This window comes from Sylvia atricapilla, chromosome 1, assembly GCF_009819655.1.
Source record: "Sylvia atricapilla isolate bSylAtr1 chromosome 1, bSylAtr1.pri, whole genome shotgun sequence".
NCBI lineage: Eukaryota > Metazoa > Chordata > Aves > Passeriformes > Sylviidae > Sylvia > Sylvia atricapilla.
This window is the reverse complement of record NC_089140.1, coordinates 31757584-31779522: the sequence shown is the minus strand read 5'-3', so window position 1 is coordinate 31779522 and position 21939 is coordinate 31757584. Positions and strand designations below refer to the sequence as shown.

Genomic DNA, 21939 nt, shown 5'->3' with positions numbered 1-21939 from the left:
TAGTGCACCTATTGTGCTAAGAACCACCAAGGGAAAGAAGATGACTCTGATGTGTCCTGTAGGAAAAGAAAAGTCTTGCATTTGGTGTCTCAGTGGACTTCGCTCTACAAGGACTGGTTACATGAAGATGAGCATTTAAAACAATTTTTAAAGGTATTGAAACAATTCCTGTGATGAATTTCAGCATTGTTTAATTACATACTGTGTCTAAAAAGCCCCAACAGCAAAATCTATAAACCATATTTTTTCATACTTAGATCTTCTCCATGAAATCTATAATATAAAATGATTTACATGTGTCTTCATTAAATGCCTTAAATAAGGTCAGTTTGAACAGAAATCTTATACTGTCAATACAGTCAACATTAAAAGCATTACTTTAACATATGAAACTTATGGAACTCCTGTGGTCTCTAGAAAATGGGACATGTTAGGAAGGTAAGAAGTAAAACTACAAAGATGTGGAGGTTCCTTGGACACATGTCTCTCAGACTAGGGTTGTCAGTTTGTATCCAGAGGATCATGGACACAGAGCATTTTGAGATGACTGTAAGAGATGCTATTTTGACTGAGGAGTGAAATCCTATTCTGTGGTGTTTGCTGGGTGGACATGGAGAGCAGCATAGCTTTATGTATTTTTGAGAAATAAATTTTTGTTTGTTACGTGTTAGCAAAGTTCTGTGTGAATTACAAAAGCTCTTAAAATTCTCTTGTTAATTTGAAAATAGTGCTATTGTTGTGAACGTAAAATCAATCTGGTTACTGATTTTTTTTCAAGATATATTTTTTCCCTGCTGTTTGAAAGATGAGAGTATTTTAGGAGACTTTGCAGTATCTTCCATTTTTACTGATGAGCCTCTGTCTGCAACTGGAGATCTTTTTAAGGGTCTTTTATCTCTCTGTCACTCAAGACAAAGGCAATGTGGAGAAAATCTTGAGATTTCTTTTTTTTGTGTTTTGGTTTGGTTTTTTTAAGTGGGACATGCTGCATATGGAAGCATAGACCTTAGGATTTTTGCTGCTTGGTACTAGATGTGTATTGCTGTACTGGAAAGAGGACATCATTTCAGGCATCAGTTATGTCTCACTGAGTTGCACCTGTCTGGATGCAGGGCTTTCTGGCCATGGGCTGTGCACTGTCTCAGAGTTCCTCTTCTGGAAGCGTGTGTGCAATATTAAACAGCAATAATGTTAATAATGGTTGTAGTTACATGTGCAAAACCGTCATACAGGGTCGCAGGCTAAAATCTATTTGTGCAGAAATCTATGAATGTAGGGGCTAAAGCAAACCTGTGACTCAGCTTATATGTATGATCCTTGTTTCCTTAGAAGGGAAAGAGAAGGATCTACGTGCAGATGTGGAAAAGGTGTAGAGAAAATACTTCCTAGAATTTTAGTCATGTCAACGTCTTCCCCCAAAATTAAAAGTAAGGTTTATGTACTTAGTTTATTTAGTTTACAGCTAGGGAAAGTTGTGGGAGTTTGTGAGAGAACCAGCTCAGTTTAAAATGCATGCAAATGTGAGGAAAGGTAAAGCAGAATATTTGCCATTTTAAAAGTCTTAATCTAATGAATCTATCTGTTATCATTTTGGATATGTGATGATGGTGTGTTGTGCTGTCATGCTTCAGAATGTGTTATTCTGACCTAACCCAGGTTTTATGTAATAGCCACAACTGGTGTTTTATAATTTCCTATTTATAGACAAAATAGTACAAGCATTTTGCCCTCTTGCTTGGTACACAGTACTAAGTAAGCACTAGGTTTCTCCAAAAGCAAGCTGAATATTGACCAGTCTGGAAATTTAAACAGGAATATTCTCTCCTTACAAGCTTTCAATGATAATGATAAAACTTGTTTTAGTAGGATAGTGCCCAAATTAACTTAGACCAGTGATGTGATGCCTTAAGTTAATGTTTGAGTTGTCAGATGTTTTAAGATATTCCTTTGTTTTGTAGACGATATACAGAAATGTGTTAGATGATGTGTATGAGTATCCTGTTCTTGAGAAGGACCTGAAAGAATTTCAGAAGATACTCGGGATGCATCGCCGTCAGTAAGTATTGATTATGTTTGTGACAAAGTCTTCTCTTATTCAGAATGTAACTTATTTTTGTTGCTATCTTTCTATAATTTAGTAAAGTGATGAGTGATACAAGTGGCGTATTCAGTTTTACAAATCATCTCTTCTTAAAACTAAAGCAAGATTAGTTTTTTCTGATGTTTATTGGGCAGTGTTTGTGATTCAACATTCACTCCCATCCATTTCATTTGGGATTACTTAGAGACAGAGCAGTGTTTTGTGGAGAAGCTGGCAAAAATTCCCTTCAGAAGCTGCAGTCTGTCACTTCAGATGGTACCTTCATTCTCTCTGCAATACTGAGAAGCAAATCACTTGGAATAGTTGTCTCAGAGTTATTATTTTTCTAATAATTATGGCATCTATGAAAGATACTTAATTGCATGTTTTTCCAACAAATGGAGGTTGTTTCCACGGTTTGGCCATTGAGAAGGTGGAAGGAGCCATGCTTTTGAGGGCGACGCTGGCTGCTCCAACAGCTCATGGGCTGGCAGCATTGCTTTTCACTACATCAATTATGCAAGTCAAAGGAAAGTTCTCTGGCTGAGCCAGATGCCTTAAGTTTTTCCTGAGGAACCTCTGCAGCCTTTCTGCAGTCACCATTTACTGTTAGAAACTTTCTGATGTTATGATGGAATAGCTAAAACTTCTTTTCCTAAGCTTTGGCTGGAAAGAATAATCGTGATTTTCCTTTTTGTTTCAGCACTGTAGATGAATATTCACCTCATCGAAAGGTAAAGCCAACCTGATTATTGTTGATAGATAACTTACCATCTCACCTTTTTTTTTTTTTTCCCTTCTGCCCACTTCCCTCTCTTTTCTTGGCTTCTTAACCAAATGTGATTGATGACCAAAAACATGACAGGACACATCAGTGAGGTTAGACTTGCAATGCTGCTTAAGGAACATTTTTTTTTCCTTTGAGTGCTTCCTGGATATCAGCAGTGTGAGCTAACCTGCAGTGGTTGTGACAGTATTAGCATGTTAACAAGATGCTTTGAGATGTCAGAATTCAGGAGAGGCCTGGCAGTGTGTCCCCACCGAGCCAGAGGGATGTAGCAAGCTGGGCAAACCAGGCTGAACACAGGCATTGACATGGATGTCAAGTAAACAGAGCAAAGGGTGGATTTGTTGTGACAGGGACAGACAAAAAGAGAGGAACATGGATCTATCTGTTTAACTGGAGGGAGAAGTTGCAGCCAGAGAAAGTTGGAGTACAAACTGCTCAGAGGTGAATTGCTGTGCTCGTCAATTTTACTGGGTGGAAGCTGGAGTGTGTAATAAGCTTAAAATGTTACTGCAAAAATGTGGAAGGCAGAACATGAGATTGTAGTGAAATTGCTAAGTAGGCTGATTAGTACATAGGAAATATATATAAGAATAAGTGTGTAAGAAATGGCTCTGAACATGAATACAGAAAACCTTGAATTGTGCAGGCTGCTTAGCCTTGGCATGTCCTGCTTCCTCCAAAATCCCCACCTTGGCTGTTATTTAGTAAGGCAACTCCCAGTTTACTGCTCCAAGAAAGGGTGGGTGTACTTCCTATACAGAAACCTTTTGGCCAGACATATGGGTTAAATGCTGTATTCTGTGAATTACTGCTTTGTAAACAGCACGGATGCAAAAAAACACAATTTTTTTTTCCTTTCTTTTTTTTCCACTCCCTCACAGAATAAAACCTTTTTCCACCAGTTCAGTGTTAAGGAGAACTGGCTGCAGCACAGAGGAACCATGAATGAAACAGAAGAAAGTGAGTATAAATGAAAGAATGGAGGAAAAGCTCAAAAACTATAATACTGTTTCTCAACTACTTCAATGTAAATATTCTTTAGCTGACATACAGCTTTTGAACAAGACCTTAGGGACACACAAAAAAAGAAGAAATATTTGGCTGTGCAAGTTTATCTTCCTTCCTCCTGGTTTGCAGGGCTTAACAGTGCCATGGTATGTCAAGGGGGGTTTTTGCCCTGTCCAGTTCGTCCAGCGCCCCTGTTACAGTCCTGTGTGTGTCCCAGGTGTGCTGCAGCCCATGCACCAGGCATTACTTCTGCTCCATATCGTGCTCTCGGTCTCTTGACCTATATCTTGGTTTTGAAAGGTGAATGAATAAGCCTGTCACATGGAATGGGCCAGGATCTGCCAACTCTGGGAATGCACCTTAGTTCCTTCTCTGCTCGAAAGCATCTCTGTGTGGAGTGCAAGGTGCCACTTCACTTTAATGTCAGCCATTTCAAAAGGCAGTTTCCTCCATCACTAGTAACACTGTGAGGCAGTGATGCTGTCACCCTCCTGTGATGCCTGAGCGAGGAAGGAGGCAGAGAGGAGAACACTGTGTACACGAGCAGGGAACAGCTACAGGACCTCCTACCTGGCAGCCTCTTCTGCTCTTTGACAGTATATCTTCATTTCTTACTGGGAACAAAACCCCGGAAGTTCACTTGAAGTCAGAGTATTTTTAGTGCTCATTTGTGACAGAATAAAAACTGAGCCCGTTCTACGCCAAGTCGAAAGACTTGCACAATATGTGCTGCTGATAGATAATCCTCTTTTTGTGCTTCAAATGTAGGGGGTTTTGAGATTTATGTTAACAAGGCTTCTCCTTAAAATGTTGTTTGTGGATGAGAACCCCCACACTCATTCTTTTGTCAAAGCTGGACACAGCTTGTAGGTGACTGGAAAGAAAGTACTGGCACAAGAGAGGGGACAGACTGTGTGACTGTGGTAGGACAGTGACCAGGACAGGACTCAGCAAGGCCAGTCCTGACTGAGTTAAATTGCATTTGTCTCACTCCTTGAGAGCAGGAGCCATGGACTATGATGGGATTGAAGGAATGAAATAGCCAGTGAAGATGGGGAAAGGAGAGACAGATACAGAGGGTGGACATCCTAACCCTGTGTGGTGGGTACTGTCTGGCTGATGGTGCTTGTGGAAGATGGGTCTGTCCAAGCTGCACCATGCAATGTGACCAGAGGTGTTTTATCCTGTATTGCAGTCATTACCAGGGCAGCTTGCAGCCCGTAGCCACTCCCTCCCACTGGCATTCCCTCCTCACAGAGGAGCAGCGTAGACTCCTGGAAGAGATGGCATGGTCCATCCCAAAAGATACCACAGATGAAACATTGGAAAGGTCTGAGGGGAGAATCACAACCACTGTGGTGGTTGTGCTTGAGCATCTGAGCTGTGGGTTGATTTAGTTCAGTGTTAAAGAAAGGATAGATCAATAGCCCATTTATAAATTGACATTGCTGTCATTGTCCCTTTGGAAATGACAGAGAGGACATTTCAAACAAATCCACTGTAAGCAAGGCGTGTCACTCTGCATATGGAGTCCAAATATTCCAAATGTCAGATTTTTTAAAATTTATTTTTCTACCTAGTAATTTAACGTGCAGTTGGTGTCTCTGTCTTCATGATGTGTATCCATTCTGATGAAAGATTCTGTCATGGAATGAGCATCTCATTTACTCTTTGTCAGCAGAGACAGGTTAAAAAGGAATTATAAAATCAAATGGCTTTTTTACCCCCAATACTCAATGTTAAGTTTCTCCTTCATTCTTATTTTTTTTTTTCCTTTGCTACATCACAGAAAACCCCTATTCTCAAGGACAGAGTTCTTAGCTGCTTCTGTCATAGTCTTCACTAATAAAACTGCCCTGAAGCCATGAAGATCTGTAGGACAAGCAAAGAGCTATTGCTATATACATCTGTCAATAAAGATAATGTACAAAAAAATACAACATTTCTGGAGAAGAAACTTGTCCTGTATTGGCATGGTAGCAGCCTGTCTATAATAAGAAGTGCTAGAGTAGAAGGAAATTGAAAGTTTAATTAAACACGGAAGTGAGTGTGAAACCAAGAGCTGTGACAATTCTGATTAGCAGATGTAATTTTCAAAATATTTATGCAAGTCTACTGCTCAGTTTCTTCTGCTTTAAGTGTGGCAGCCATATTTCAAAGAACTAGCTAGGGCAAACTCAGCAAAAGATGTAAACCTAAAATTCTGGCAGGCAGAGAGAACACACATCCCGTTTTGTAGCATGAGCTGACCACAGCATTCCCAGAGCTGAACCAACTCATGGACCTCAGTGGAAGTAGTGAGCCCAGGGAATTTCTCCAAACCAGTCCCATTTATATGTGCTGCTTGTGATTCAGGAAATGAGTTGTCAGAACTGATTGTATGTCTGTTTGGGCAGTCTCTGCTGGTGCTGAAATACTCTGGCAATGCAAGTAGTTTAGATGTCTAGACCGATAAGCTATCAGGAGAGGTTGAAAACCTGGGAGCACTGTTCTTGCAAAGCTTCCTGTTCCAGGTAGAAATGGAGGTCCAAAATAATTTCTGCAGCAGATATGAAATGTACTGGAAGGACAGTGATTTATCTGAACCTAAAATGAAGGGAGAAAAAAATGGTGACAGCTGAGTTTCAGAGAAGATAGGCAGAGAAGGAGGTTGTCTGTGACAAATACTCAGGGTAGGAAGTCTTAAATAGATATTGCTGTGGGAGCCTATGTTTCCATTTGCTTGCCTCTCTCATTTCCCAAGGACAGGAAGTGCGGAGGGGAAAAATGGTGATGTTTATGCTTATTTTCATGTCCTTTGTGTCAGGGTGCAGTGACTGCCCTTCCTGCAGCAGCCAGGCAGCTGAGGCATTGCTGTGGTGGGGTCTGCAAGTTTGTTCCTTGCTCTGGTCAGGTATCCCTGCCTACAGCTGAGCGTGTCTTTCTTCCTTTGTGCAGTTTTCTGCCGTGTGTATATAACGGAGCACTCCTATGTCAGTGTGAAAGCTCAAGTGTCGACCTCAGCTCAGGAGATTGTGAAGATCGTGGCAGAAAAGATCCAGTACCCAGAGGAGGAGTTGGCACTGGTGACAGTCTCATTCTCCGGTGGTAAGTAACTTCACTTCATCTGACTACTTGCCTTTTATTGCATCAGGTAACGGAGGGCTGACATTTTGTGATGCAAGGGTACAGCTGTTCCTCTATGGACCCACAGCTGGATGACCAGGGGAACAATGAATGAGGAGCTGCTTCCCAGAGACTTGTTTCCATGGCAACAGCTCTTTCTTGGGTACTGTGGGATGTAGCATCTCCTGGCTGGGAAGGGAGTGTAAAGAACTCTCAGTCTCCAGCAGTGTGTATTGCAGGGTTTTATTTCTTTTCCACAGATGAATCTCCTATTTTGGAATTTAAATTAATTTTGAAAGCAATGAGGCATGATTTGCTTTAAAAATAGGGAAGGGATTAGCAAATACTATGTGCATCACTGTTTCCTTATTTATGGCATAAGTAGCAAATATTCTTGAGCTGAAAGGAGGAAGATATGCACAATTGAAATACTGAGAGCAGTCTCAGCAATATTTTGTAAGCAACAACTGATATCTTTTGCCTATTGTTTTAGTGTTAATCATTAAATAGAAGGGCTTATTGTCCTTTTAAAGAAAGACTAGAGTGATCGTGGAGGGATCCTAGGGACCAGCCAAAGTCCCAAGATCTTTGGTGTTTGGCAGGTCTCAAGCTCCTTGGTCAGATTGTTTTGATTGTTTTTTTGGTGTTTTTTGGAAGCAGTTTAACTAGGTGCATAGAACCATGGACCTGTATCTACAAAAGGACTAAGAGTGTATAATATCTTGTCAATATTCTCAGATAACATTAGCTAGTGTTGACCCCCTACGACAAAGGATGTGTCTTTTAAGTTACAGCACTTGTTGCTACCTCTTTGTCAGTCTAGTTAAATGAAAAACACACAAGTGCTGGCTTGTTCTGTTTATATCTTTGATTCAGAACTGGAAGGTCACATTTTTTTCCCCCATGCTGAACTCAGTTAAATAAATGTGGGTTTGAGTGTACTGGTGTGGGTGGCAGGGAGATGCTTTGGTTGTTGAGATCCTGCGCATGGAGCAGCCATTGGGAGCGTGACACGTGGGTGTCCTGGCCATCCAGGCTACATCATTTTCAGGCATACTCTTTTTACCCTTGTGTGTGCCCAAACTCACCTCCAGTGCATTTCACTGCAAAATCACTGTGCTGCTGTTGTTTTTCAGGTCTTTCTCTCCTGTTCAAGAGCAGGGCAAGTTTTGCTCTGATAGCAATAAATCTAGTTCTAACTGTCTGCTTAGCCAAAGAAAACCAACCATTCATAAATAATGAAACATAATACATTGGTTCCCAGGAAAGCCACAAAATAGAAGTGGTTGCCACTTGGTTGTTCAATGAGAAATAGTAAATAAAATTCAGGTATAGAAGGAAAGCACTTTGGATATGACCTTTATAACCCCTAAAATGTTACTTAGTTACATTGCCTCAGTATTTATGTTATTTAGTTACATTGCCTTAATTTGAAATACAACAATTTCAGTATTTTTCTTCTTATGCATCCTGTACTGCAAGTAATAAACACCAACCTGCTGTGCTTTTTTTTTCTGCTTTGTGTTTTTGCTCTTTGTGTGACTTAGAACTCTTGTCCTTCATCCACTTGGAGGGCAGCAGTATGAGCATTGGAGAACCCGTTTTTATTGTACTCCAATAATGGATAAGCAAGCTCTTTAGTCAAAATGACCTTGAGAAACATAATGATAGTTCAGTATAATGTATCTGTGTATCAGTGGATAAGTGACCATGGATAAAAGGGAGAACTGTCTGAAAATATGTTTGGCTCTCAGACTCCTCCTGGTCCTACTCCTCATGGGTAGTGCAGAGTCCAGGGTTGCTGTCAGTGTGCTTGGTATAATTTTGGCTCTACCAGGTATCAGATCTCCAGAGGATTACTAGGAGCCTGCAGGAAGTGACAATTTTTGCAGGGCAGTTTTAAAGCTGTGTTTGGAGTTTTGCTGTATTTTTCCCCCACATTTCTCTAGTTCGTTCAAGATTCTGCAGAGCTGAACCAGTAATCTGGAGTGGAGGAAAAAAAAAGTCCTTTTACTTCGCTACCTGCTCTTTTATTCAGATATTTGCTAAATTAATTATTCTAGATCTACAAGAATTACTGTAAGTACTGTGCTACAAAGGACTACTCAGCTCTGCTCTGTGGGGTGAATTTCATGGTGTAGGTATCCTTTAAACTTCTTTCCCTGTTAAATGGCTGTGTCTACTAATTTAATCTCCACCCCTGGTTTTGTTTCCAGTGACACACAATAGCTCAGTCTCTGGAGGCTGAGACTCTCTGCTCTAACAAAAGTCACCTCATTTATTCTAGATACACTGGGTTGAAATTAAGTGTTCTATAAGGTATAGGAGGCTAGACCAGGTGATTTCAGGGCTTCTTGCTGTTCTATGTGAAGTGCAGTTTAAAAGCATCAAAGAGAGCTTGCCTTTTTCTTGCCTGAGCGGGATGGAGATGATGGGTCCCCACAAAGACTGAATTTGATGTTTAGTTACCTTCTAAGAAGTTGATATGGCTTTACAAATACAATTTTACCTTTATTTCTCATATACAGCTTTTACTCCTGTTCTGAAACTTCTGTGGTGTTTTTTTTTTTCCTGTTTTGACAGAAAAACATGAGCTACAACCAAATGATCTGGCTATCTCAAAATCTTTGGAGTCATCCAGTCGTATGTTTGTATATCGAAAAGATCTGACTGATTCTTTGGTAAGGATTGGTATTGTATATTTCCCAATTTTTTTGTTTGTCTGACTCCAAATCAAAACCTTAGTATTCCTCTCAGAGGGCTTTTTCAATGCAGAATTTATTTTTTGTTTTCTCAGTACAGCTTACTGAGCTGCTCTATTCCTTAAAAAAAAAAAAATCTTTCATTAACAGCAGTTATTTGACTGAACAGTAATGGAATTTGTTCATCAATTTTAAATAAACCAAAGCTTCTGTGCAGTTTAAATCTTTCAATCTACGTCAGCATGGAAAAGCTGGCTTGTGTTTGTACCAGAATGGATGGGATGAGGATTATTGAGGGCTCTTGTGACTCTTTCCTTCCCACCCTGCCTTGTGCCTCAGTAGCATTTTCTCTGATACATAAGCATACAAAGTGGTGGAAAAATCCATAGAATTACTACATGTGGAAATAGATGTCCTATGAGTTCCACAGTGTGACCCCTGTGTTGTGGCAGCCCTGTGGTCAGCTGGTGTTTAGCACTGGTGGTGTGTCCTCCTCCCTTCCTTCTGCCCCTCGGTCTCTCCATCCTCTCGCTGGGCTGGGACGGTCAGTGGATCAAGAGACAGCAGATCTCTCATCCTTCCCTCTGTCTTCAGAAACCAGGATAGCAAACTCCCTCTCCCTTTGCTTTCCCAAAACCTCGGGGAGGCAGGCACAGTCAGACACTTTGCTGTTTCAATAGTTTTCTGCTAATTATGCAGATGTTTCAAGGAAAGAGCAGGGGCTGTATCACAACTGACTTCTACATGTTGTCAGTACTTCTAGGACCTGTGCATTCATCCTCAGGATGAGAAATGTCTATTTACATTTTGTTGAATCAATGTGCCCTGAAGTGCTGACATGCCACTATCATTGTAATTTGTCATCCCCATTATCTCTGGCATTGGAGCTATCTCTAAAAATGTGAATATTAAGGGGAGGTTTCCAGTGTAGACAGGTGACAGCCAATCTAGTTTCATTCGTTACATAATAAAAATTGCAAAACTTGCTCTAACTGTCAGAAATATAGCGCCAAAGTAATAGCTTAACTGGTAAGAATAATTTTTCATCTTGGCAGATGGTTCATGTGCCAAGTTTCAGACTGATGAGGTTAAAGAAGCCAAGAGAAATGCAAAACTTTGAAAATCCCAGCCGGTAATGGAAATGTCAAATGACCATGAACACCAGTAGTACCACAGCACTCCACAGTAACATACTAAATAACTTCTATGAATCAGGACCCACAGTGTTTTACTCTTTGTTGATTACATTTGGGATAGATTAATCATAATATGTATGGATTTATGTTATTTGTAAAAGTGGACTGGAGGGCAAGTTATATTTATTCTTAATCCAGTGTGTTTTCAGAAGGGTTCTTTTATATCAGAAAATTTACTGATGTCTTAATTTAGATTTTATTTTCTGATAGTTTGAGGGATTTTATTTTCATTATGCTGTCTGCTTGGCCAGTGTTTTATATTCAAGGTTGGAAGAGGGAGAGAGGGAGAATGAGAGAGGGAGAAAGCCTCACTCTCCAAAGCAAATCATTGATCCTATTGACCCATTTCCCATTTCAAGCTATTTATTAAATAGGTTATAGTTCCTTCATTTTGATTAGTGGGGAAAAAAAGCCCTCAGAGTGCACTTAGAGAAGATTACCTGCTCAGCTTTGTTTGGTAGCTTAGTCCAGTAGCTGTTTCATTGGAGAACCTGTGGCATTTCTTGAAGGATTTGTTTGCTGTTGTCTATTCATTTAGAGCCCGTTTTCTGAAAATGAGGAATTGCAGCAAAGATCCGTGAGGATTTTGGGAATTAACACCTGGGATCTTGCCTTAGAACTAACAAACTTTGACTGGAGCCTCTTCAATGCAATTCATGAGGTAAGAAGCACCACATCCACTCCCAGGTATATTACTGTCATGCAGCACTGTGCCATTGTGATGCATTTTGGAGCATTGGTATTCCTGGGTGCTTGGTTCACTGTCATGACAGCACGATTTGGCAGCTCTCAGTAGTGGTGACAGGTCCAAGAGTTATCTTGCAGTCCTGAGACTGAAAAGAATTGTCAGAGGTTTGTAACTTTCCTGTGTTCAGGCATCTCATACGTTCCCTGTATACCTGATGTGTTTCATTGAGGTTTGCCTCAAGAGAGTAAAAGACCGATTATTTTCTGAAAACCCTCTCTGTGAATGTGTTACATATGCAAAATATCCTATGCACTTGATAGTGTTTCAGTAAATACGGGATTCCACAAATAGCTGTCTTTCATATCACTTTAGCCACAAAAGAATTCACAGTTTCAGCAATTCAGATGGTCACATTACTGATCTTGTTAGGCTTCAGTGAGATGAAAAATACTGGGCAGGCTTTATTAAATGAGATAATGGTGCACTTCAGGGCCCATTGGGTTGTTTCAATATCTTTGATAGGTTCTGGTTTGGGTTGCTGAGTAAAACACACAGTTAACAGTAGAAAATCTCTCTTGAAAATACCATTTACTGAAAAGCATGTTGGCTTTCTGAGAAAACGAAAGTGAAATTCCCTTGCTTTTCACCAGATGCTTTCGGGTTTTTTTTTTTCCATTTTGGGTTTTTTTATTCAGTTTAGACACTTCAAATTTGAAACTGGCCAAGTTTGATTTTGGTTTGATTTTTACCTCTATTATTAAAAATTGGCTAATAAAGAAACAAGTCTGAATAGAAATTTTTCAAATTCTGCAGTGGTTTGATATGATTGGTTTTTCATACTGGAACAGAAGTGATAAAATACAGAAATAGATTGTTTATGTCTTATACCTGGCTATCGCCAAATATGGAACCTTGGGAATTCTAACAAGAGTGTATCTTGCAGGATTTCCAGTCTACCTGCCTTCTGTAATAAGTCTCTAGATTTTGCTAAGCCAAACCTGAATCATTTGTGATTGGCTCATGAATGATGAAAAAATAACCCTTTGCGACCAGGCCTGGTTTCAAAAACATGCTTCTAAATAATTTATAGTTAATTTATATTTAAATTGTTTTTATATCTCTAATGATGTTGTCAATGTCTTGCAGCAAGAGCTGATATACTTCACGTTCAGCAGACAGGGCAATGCTGAAAACACTGAGAATCTCAGTCTTTTGCTTCAAAGATGCAACGAGGTCCAGCTTTGGGTTGCCACCGAAATACTCCTCTGCAGCCAGCTCTGCAAACGTGTACAGCTAGTGAAAAAGTTCATCAAGATTGCTGCCCAGTAAGTTACTGGTGTTGCAACAGAAATCCTTGAATTCACGTGGTTTGTTTAGCAGGAAGTAGGTGGAGAAACAAGGAAAGAAAACTAATCTGTCATCCTGTGTTTTGATAGGGTAGTAAACATACCTAAATAAAACAGTCCATAGATAACAACAGCAGAGCCTGGTCAAAACTAGACGTGGTGGAGTGTGTGCTGCTCAGATCTCCCCTGGCAGCTTATCTGGTGTGTCTGCAGTGTCAGATGCAACATCGCTGATGAAGGAGAGATAGATAGCTCCTTCTTAGCTGAGATAACCTGAGGACCATATGACAGAACTATTTTGGCAGCAAAACAGTCACACAAGTCTAGATAAAAGCCAAAACACTCCAATAAACTTGAAAGTTGTGCCTCTAGAGAAGAACCTTATACTGCAATAAGCCATTGCCCCATGCAGTCCTCTCTGGAGTATTCTTTTACTTATTGGAGGGGTAGGCTTTTTCATATGTTAGATTTGACAGTGTACTCTTTCACTGTTACTGGCTTTTATTCTATGTCTTGCAACAGAATACAAATATATACTATACACAGAGATTTCTCTGTAATCACTCTTTGTCTTAGTAACCAAGGAAATGGAGCAATTTAAGTATGTGCAATCATCCTCCTCACCTCTCTCTCCACTTGGTGGTCTTCTGCAATATTTGAATATGCATGCTCATGGAAAATGTATAAATTGTTCCCTTCATCGACTGGGCTGATTTAATTTGCAAGGCACTTACATAGAAAGGACTGTTCTCTGCTGAAGCAGTGCCTTTAGAGAAATTAATTCTTCTAATCTAATCTAGTGTAACTTATAAATGTGATCTGATTTAGTTTGCAAGTTGTGTGATATCCAGTAATATGTTGTTCATTTTCTGCCTTATCAATGGCCAAAAGGGGGTTGGTTCTATGTGCCTTGCTTGCACCAGTGCAGCATTAATTTGCATCCCAGGAAAGGTTTTGTGTCAGTCCTACATGAATAAGAATATATTTGTTACCAGACTAAAGTGTTGCTCTATTTTTATTGACTCCATTCTGCTAAGTGAAAAGCCAAAGTTATGGAGACTAAATGCAGTTGTCAGTGGACAGGCTCTCCCAGTGTATTGCAGAAGCATCTGTGACTGGAGAATGTAGGTGATAAAATAAGCAAGTGTGTAGTTTTCACAGGATTTTTTTTTCATCGTAAAAGCTGCTTTTGTAAATGAACACACCACTGTATCTCATCAGTTCTGGGAGAGTTGATGACAGAGGGACAATTAGGGTGGAAGGATGGTGTGCTAAGCTGTACAGGACTCTCATCGTGAGATAAGCCAAGCAGCCCTCCTGTTTTGTTTATGACCAAGGCAGAGAGGTAGGGAACTACAAACAGCTCTGGCTGCTCCCTGTTCTCTGCTCACAGATTCAGCCATGAATCTTTGTCTGTGATTTTCCTCTGGTCAGGAAAGCACCAGGACTAGGATTTCACGTTCATCATCTGTGTGCTGTGCTGTTGACTAATACCTGAAGAAAACAAAAGCATTTTACACAAGTGTGTCAGTACACAGAAGAGAAAGAGTTTTTGAAAAACAAATCTATACACTTCTGTTGATGAGCAATCTAAAAGAAAAAACAAGTGGTTCAATAAAATTAATCAGCATATTATTAGAAATTAATATCCTGGGGAGTTAAAGAAACAAGTCAGTGTAAGGTTAAAACAAACAGATTACAAGAGCAGCCTTTTTGCTCCCCAAGCAAGCAGTGGCTGACTGTGAGAGACTTCCCTTCTCTCTACAGCTTGCTGTGAGGAGTGGCCCACCCAACAGACAGCTTGTGCACTCTCTGTTGGACACCTTCCTTGTTTTGGAGTGAGTTACCTTTGGGAGCTGCCTGGCTTTAATGATAAAAGGAATCTAGCAACAAAGTTAGGATTAACTTGAAGACAGCTGAAGTGAAGTGAGAAATACACTGTCTCAAGATAGTTCACAGTGATAAGGGCAGGCTTTATAAAACTTGTAACAAGCTCTGGCCATTTTCCAGGCTAAGGCCTTGGCATGTACTTTTCCTTGATGATGAATCCCAGTGAAGCCAGTGGATTCATTCATATTTAAAATTATCTTAAAAGAGGATTCACACTCTCTCACACAAATGCACCCATATATTTGTATGGTCTCCAAAAATCTGTGAGAAACGGGGCAATATTTTTGTTTTAAAAGGACTCAGTATTTTAGGATTTCAAGTTTCCTAATGAACTAGAAAATGGAGTAGAAATAAGCATGGTCTGATGGTATACTGTAAAATGTCAAAAAATAGAGGTATTGAGCAAATTCCATCAGGACGTGTACTGGAACCAGTACTAGCTGCAACTGGTTTACAGGCATATGTAAATTGAATACTAACCAGATTTCCAGACAATAAAAATGATGAGTGATTGCAAATACATTGGAGGATAGGAAAAAAAAAAAAAAAAAAAAAAAAGAATTATCTAAGGAGTCTAGTGGCATGTGCAAACAACAGTAGGATAAGATTTAATTTAGATAGATGCCAAGTAGTTCAGCTACAGAATGCTAATACTGAGCTGAAGAAATAAATGCATAATTGTAAAGAACAGCATTGTGACAGAGGTCCTTGGGTGATAATAGATGACAAATTAAAAGAAAGGACAAAATGTGCTGCTTTTCCAAATAAATAATTTGCTGTTTGTTTTATGCTTCTTAGGAACGTAGAACAGTAATTGTATTTCTTCTTCCCTCCCTACTGTCTGACTACATGAGAAAGTAGTGAAGGAAATAAAAGTTAAATATGAGTTAAAAAAAATCACAAAGAATTTAGTGAAGGATAATAACAACATGGAAAAGCAGTTTCCAGACCACAACCACAGAGAGAAATTGAAGGAACCTATGCTGTACAATTTATAGAAAAGAAGATGAAAATATTTATTATACAACAGAATAGAGGTCAAGGAATTATTCTGTATGGTAAAGGACAGTTGGGAGTAACTCGAACATTGAAAAGGGAAAATTACTTTTGACAGCAAAGGGAAAAAAAATAACCTGCCAACAACAGGGTTGATGAGATAGTAGAACGTTTTCTAAAAACTTCTTAGAGACCCCATCACCTAGACTGCAGGTGGTTATGAGAGGACATTTAATGAGTTCATTATATGGAAGATGATTGTATGTTAGTGCTGAGGGTTGAAATGAGACTCAGTAACCTAGGATACGTGTGCATTCCATTTATTGCTGATTCTGAGTACAAAAAAAAAATCATTTTTTTATTCCTCAGCTGTAAAGCCCAAAGAAATCTGAATTCATTCTTTGCAATTGTTATGGGTCTCAACACTGCATCTGTCAGCCGGCTGTCTCAAACCTGGGAGGTAAGACACCTCTTTATATCTTTCAGACACAGTCAAAACCATTTCACACAAAGGCTGTGAATTACCTTTTCTTTCTGATTATTGTTTTTTCATGCTGAAATCAAACATGGAGGGAGTGTTAGTGGAGAAAATTCTTTGTGACCTGAGACCTTAGATACACAGGTATTAAAAAAAGCCCCCACAACTTAATGTGTCCTTTCAGAGTTTTAAATAAGAACAAAGCATGAAGATCTAACAAATTATTCTAGCATTTGAAGTAGATGTCAGAACAGAAAGTCTTGCAAAGGTGGCTCCAAACAAGCAATATGTTACTATAGAATAATTTAAGTAGTCAAAACAACAAAGTAGAAATAAACCTCTATTTGTCTTTCATCAGTTGGTGTTTTTTTTTTCTTTTTTACAGCTGCTCATCTTGAATAACAAAGTTAGGAAATTAGCCATGAATAAGGAGCATACTGGGCAGTGGAGATTATTTGCTTTAAAACCTACTGGTTTCTACACAGAGCCTGAGTGTGTCTAAGGGAGGGTCCCACTGGGGTCTATGCTCATTCTGTTGTGGATTTCTTGTTTCCATCCGAGTGACATCCATATTGAGTCACAGTATCCACACTGAGTTACAGTATCTGCGAGTTTACTGTGTCTGCTGATGAACCAAATATTGGGGAAGAAGTCATTGAGCCTTATCCCTCCTTCATGCCCTTAGCAGCACAGCTGGGCAGTACTCCAAAAACATCAGTCTAACACAAAGTGACAGAAAAAGGCTGTGATCTCCTGCCTTGGAGACATGCTTGAGCACCAGCAGCTGGGACCAAAGGGCCATTCAAGACTTACAAACCTGTGAGACAGTCCAGAGCAAAGTCTGCCCCCTTAGCTGAAATCATGCCTATGGAACCATCAGGTGTGTCTGAGGCTTTGACACAGAGAAACAAGGACAGTGGCATTTACAGGGACTCAGATAGGCAAGGAAGAGCTGACTGAAATAAGAGATAAAGTAAAAGTTTTAGAGAAAACTGAATATCTGAGGACAATGATACAGAAACCCCTCGCCTCTGATGTCTCTAAAACACCTCTCTGGGGAACCTTTGCCCTGGCTTCCTCCTAAGTTGTCTTTATTCCATTTCTCTGGGCTTTGGTAGGAGAGTGGAAGAGACCAAGTATGGTCTCACAGGCAATGATAGAGATCTCTCCTGCAGAGAGACACACAGAACTCTGCTCTGTGCTGAGGCCTCTGGAGATCATGTGCTGCCGGTGGACTTCTCTCAGGAAGAGCAGAATATGTTGCTTGTCGGAACAAAGAGTGCATCTGCATATGTACCGCTGTAGATATGTCACGTTTCTGTGTGTAAAATATTTATCAAGTCACATCCTTCCTTTTTTTTTTTATTTTATTTGTAAGACTTCATTGCACTGGAAATTTCAAGAGCAGGAGGTTATTTGCATTAGTAATGTAACTTCTAGAAAGTAGAGCAATGTTTTTAAATTAATTATAATTACTTACACATGTAAATGAAACAACCTAAATTTAAGCAGCCATTTAGATGCTAAATCATATTGGCTCTGCACTTGATTTCTTAAACAAGTAGTATGCTCCCAAGCATATTCTACTTTCTTTTCCTATCCAGTGTTTTAATGAGCCTCACTTTCCCTGATTTAAGACAGAAAAAACCATGCAATTGCAGTTCCATGTTCAATCATTTTAGCATTTTAATCGTATACATCCACTTAATCTAATTGTTCTAAATCTCTTTTCTCTTGGAGTGTCACTGTGGCTGTCAGGATCTAAGGACAAAGACAAGACAGGATTTGTACTAAGAGGGGATCTCTTTTACTAGACTAATTACTATGGCTGGAAAAAATAGTCAGGCTTTAAGGTCCACACACCATTCTTCAAGTCTGAAATACCAGCATGAAAATTTAAATTGCAAAACAATTGCTTTGAGTGTAGTAATGTGAATCCATTAAAGCATCGTAGAGACAAAGAAAGTGGATGCTTCTGGAGTAGAGCAGGTGCTGGCATGAGGGGCAAGACAGTATTTTGTGCTTGGACTCCCTTTGAAAGTATTTAATGCAGCTCTCTGTGGGATTAGGATCAGATACCAGCAGCAGAGTAGTCAGTTTATTAAAGAAATGTCTCACTTTGGCACCAGTACTGCCAGAGTTCACCCTGATCAGCAGTGGCATGATGTATCAAACAGCACTGAGTGTGACACCTGTTGGTTTCTAGAACCCATGTTCTGGGGGAACATTGATTACAACAAATGATTTAACATGGATGTGATCAGTTTCTGAATTCTCAGCCTGTGTTACTGCTTCTAGCTTGATATGGTTATTTAGTCACAGAAGCTGGGGAAGAAAATGAACCCAGCTGTTAACAAGCAGTTTCAATAAAAGAAGGATGCAGGTCCCCAAGATGAGGCTGCAGGGCCCGGTGCCATGCTGGCATTGCACTGAACATGGTCTGGAATTATGGCCCTGGGAGCTGAGGAGCCAGAGTTAAGTGTGTGTTGGTGCTTTCAGCAGGCATCCAGAGCAGTCTCATGGAAAAAAATGCTTCAGCATTTTTCTGAATCAAATTTTCTGTCTTTTTTTTTTTTTTTTTTTTTTTTTTTCCCTCTTTGTTTTCCACACTTCAGAAAATTCCTGGGAAGTTCAAGAAACTTTTCACTGAACTTGAAAGTTTGACGGTAAGTATGATGTTGACAGCAGAAGAGCATTGCTAGCTTTACCTGCCTTCCTTCTTCCTAATTTATTTGGAGTCTTCCTGTTGTTGTCTGGACCTGGTCTGTCATGTCAGATCCATGATTTGCTGAAGGCCAAATGGCTCTCCAGAGCTCTGAGGTGGTCTGCAAACATGAAAAGGAAAGATGCTCTGTTCCTGGCAGAGGGAGGAAGGGCAGAGAGGCAAACGTGGTATCAATTTGGGAGCTGTTCTTTTGCCCTGATAGCTAATCAGCCTTCATCTGAAGCAATATGCTGCAGATCTGGAGAAAAAGAGACCAGCTCACGTTTTAAAAAACAAATGTCAAAATCTGAAGCTTGAAGGTGTTTGTCAGCATTATCAAGGCAGAATAAACAAACGTTTCCTCTGGCTGTCATGGAAGTGGGTGTATGGTAAGATCACTGCCTGGCACAGTGAACAGGAGATCCAGCCTTTACTGGCTGTAATGCTTCTGTACTTGGAGTTCTTTATAAATGAATGTGTTTTAAAGATTCTGTATGAGCTGGTGTACAAAAATGTTTGTGATGGAAATTGAGATAACTTCTTGAATTGCCTACACAATGCTGCTGATACATACTCCCTTTTTATCTTTGAAAGTCTCCAGTGTGCTCTGTGGATCTTAAAGCAGTTTTTATTAGGATTTGTTGTAGCTGTTTGGTGATGTTGGTTTTGGGTTTTTTGAGAAGAAATTAATCAACAATACATTTGGGGATACGTTTTGTGCTACATAGTAAGAGATTTTCCTAATAGAAATTTGTGGGGAAATTAACAGAGCAGTCCAAGTGAATCTATTCTGCAGCTTCCTCTCAATTTAGCACTGCTTCATCTAGAGGAATGTAATTGCTTTTGTTTCTTTCACTGTTTATGTTTCCTGTTCAGTTTAGCATGTCAGCTAGCTTAGAAAACCTTGAGCTACCTTGCATCCCAAAGAAACCTTTTATATCTAAATCATGTTCAGATCACAAGCCTATAATGGATTTAGAATTGCTCTTTTTATAGCCTATTGATTTTTCTGTCTATTACTCAAATGGTTTTGTAGGATCCTTCTCTGAATCACAAAGCTTACAGAGATGCATTCAAGAAAATGAAATCTCCGAAAATCCCCTTCATGCCCTTACTTCTGAAAGGTAATGTTAAAGCTTGGCTGCTCTTCACTGTTAATTAAAGTAAGTGTAAGGTGATTTTTCCTTCAGATGCTCTTAAGATGAGTATGTGACAGATATAGTGGTATTGACAAGGTAACACTTGCTCTAGATGATAAACAGCTTCTTTTTAAGGTGGGGGAAGATGCCAGTTTTCACACAGGTCTTTAAACTTCATACTGTCCTGTCAAGTGTGGATAGAGCTGTGTGCTTTTGCTTTGGCCACATCCTCTTCAGTGGAGAAGTGTGACCCTGCAAGCCCCTGAAGCAGTAGCCTTGGTCTCACTGCTCCTCTGTGATGCCTGTTGCGTGATGCCTCCCTGCTTTGCTGGGATGAACCTGCCCTGGTGCCACCCTGAAAGCAAAACCTGCCCTGTCTGCCTGTCCTGAGAGGAGGGAATTTCCAAGTCTCTTATAGGTCTGAAAGAGATGAATAAAATCCTACTACCTAAAATCATTAAAAAAAAAAAAAAGTCTTAAAATAAAGTACAACTACTTGCTAATGCAATGAGCTGGGCAGCTAATTAAGTGGCAAGTATTTCAAATATTCCATTGTCTTGGAGTCATTAATTATTAATTGCCTAGGCTTTGAACATGGCAAATTCATTTGTTTATTCCTGTATTCTGAAAGTGTTCTCTTTAGGCTGTTTTTTCCAACCTGCTTATGCTGCTGTGAAATGTTTGAAGGCAGTTCTCCAGATCAGTTGGTGACAGTTTGGGAGCCACCAGACACTTCCCCTCTTTGCACACATCAAAGGAGTTTGCATTAATCCAGATGGATACAATTATCCAAGCTTCAAAATCAATATTTTTTAAAGTGTTCTGGAGTATGTCTTGCCTGCAAACAAAGGCAGCAAACATAAGTCACTTGTAGCAATAACACTGGCACAGCATTACAATATGGTCTATAAGAACATGCACCTAGACAGCATTTGTGTCTTCAACTTGTATTGGAGATAGCAAGAAGATTTTGAAATTAATGCAGTAATGTCCTCCAATAAAGTGGTTCATAAGGAGATGTTGCCAAGGTTTGTAATTCCCAAAGTATTGCACAGTGCAATGGAATTTATTCCATATCAAGTATATTTGTATTAAAGTCATTTCCAAGACTAGTAAAATAGGAATGGGTAACATAGAAATCATTAATAACTCAGCAAATTGCTGTATTTCATCACAATAGGAACAAAAGTAGTTTCAATTAAAAAATGAAAAATCCTAAATTATGAAAAATAACTTCAGAGTGTCCTTTTAAAAGTTAATTAAATTTAAATGCAGAGCTCTCACAGTGCACAGACACAGCTTTTGAAAACCAGGCAGATTTTTCAAATGTGTAATAAAATACTGTGATATACCCTTATAACCTAGTTCAGATGCAATTTTCTGCTCCACTGAATTTATCTAGACTCTTAGTTGTTGGCTGCAAAGCAAATTTCTGTTCCTTCTGCCCTCAGAGATATACACATTGCTGTCAATGACTTAAAAAGCTGTGTGGAAATTTCTGCTTCCAGTATAGGTTTTTCATTAGGAGTGATGGACAGTTTTTAACTGCAGTGATATAGACACCAGTCCTGCCTGTGTCCTGAAGTCGTGTCCTTTCTGTGTCCCTTTCCCCGGGTGCCCCAAAGCAGTCCAGGAGAGGAGGTGCAGAGGGTCATGCTCCCTCGTTTCCCTCTGCTTTTTTAGGATGCAGCCCAGGGATAGGAGAGGTGCTGGAGGTTTTGGCAGTGTGTGCCGTTCTTTCTGCATGTCCAGGCTGGCATCTTGTCTGTCCCAGCCCATCCACCCTAGGGGCACAGGAGCTCTTCATCACCCCCCAT

At 39.8% G+C, this 21939-nt stretch overlaps 1 protein-coding gene across 1 annotated transcript in view; it reads left to right on the top strand.

Moving 5' to 3' along the window:
- RAPGEF5 (Rap guanine nucleotide exchange factor 5) overlaps nt 1-21939 on the top strand; it is a 158939-nt gene that overhangs the window by 123265 nt on the left and 13735 nt on the right. Inside the window, exons 13-23 of the mRNA XM_066318589.1 lie at nt 9-153; nt 1959-2056; nt 2784-2814; nt 3752-3830; nt 6816-6965; nt 9567-9664; nt 11420-11542; nt 12716-12894; nt 16171-16261; nt 18895-18945; nt 20020-20107. Coding sequence (XP_066174686.1) covers nt 9-153; nt 1959-2056; nt 2784-2814; nt 3752-3830; nt 6816-6965; nt 9567-9664; nt 11420-11542; nt 12716-12894; nt 16171-16261; nt 18895-18945; nt 20020-20107 — 1133 coding nt within the window. The remainder of the gene's footprint in view (nt 1-8; nt 154-1958; nt 2057-2783; nt 2815-3751; nt 3831-6815; nt 6966-9566; nt 9665-11419; nt 11543-12715; nt 12895-16170; nt 16262-18894; nt 18946-20019; nt 20108-21939) is intronic.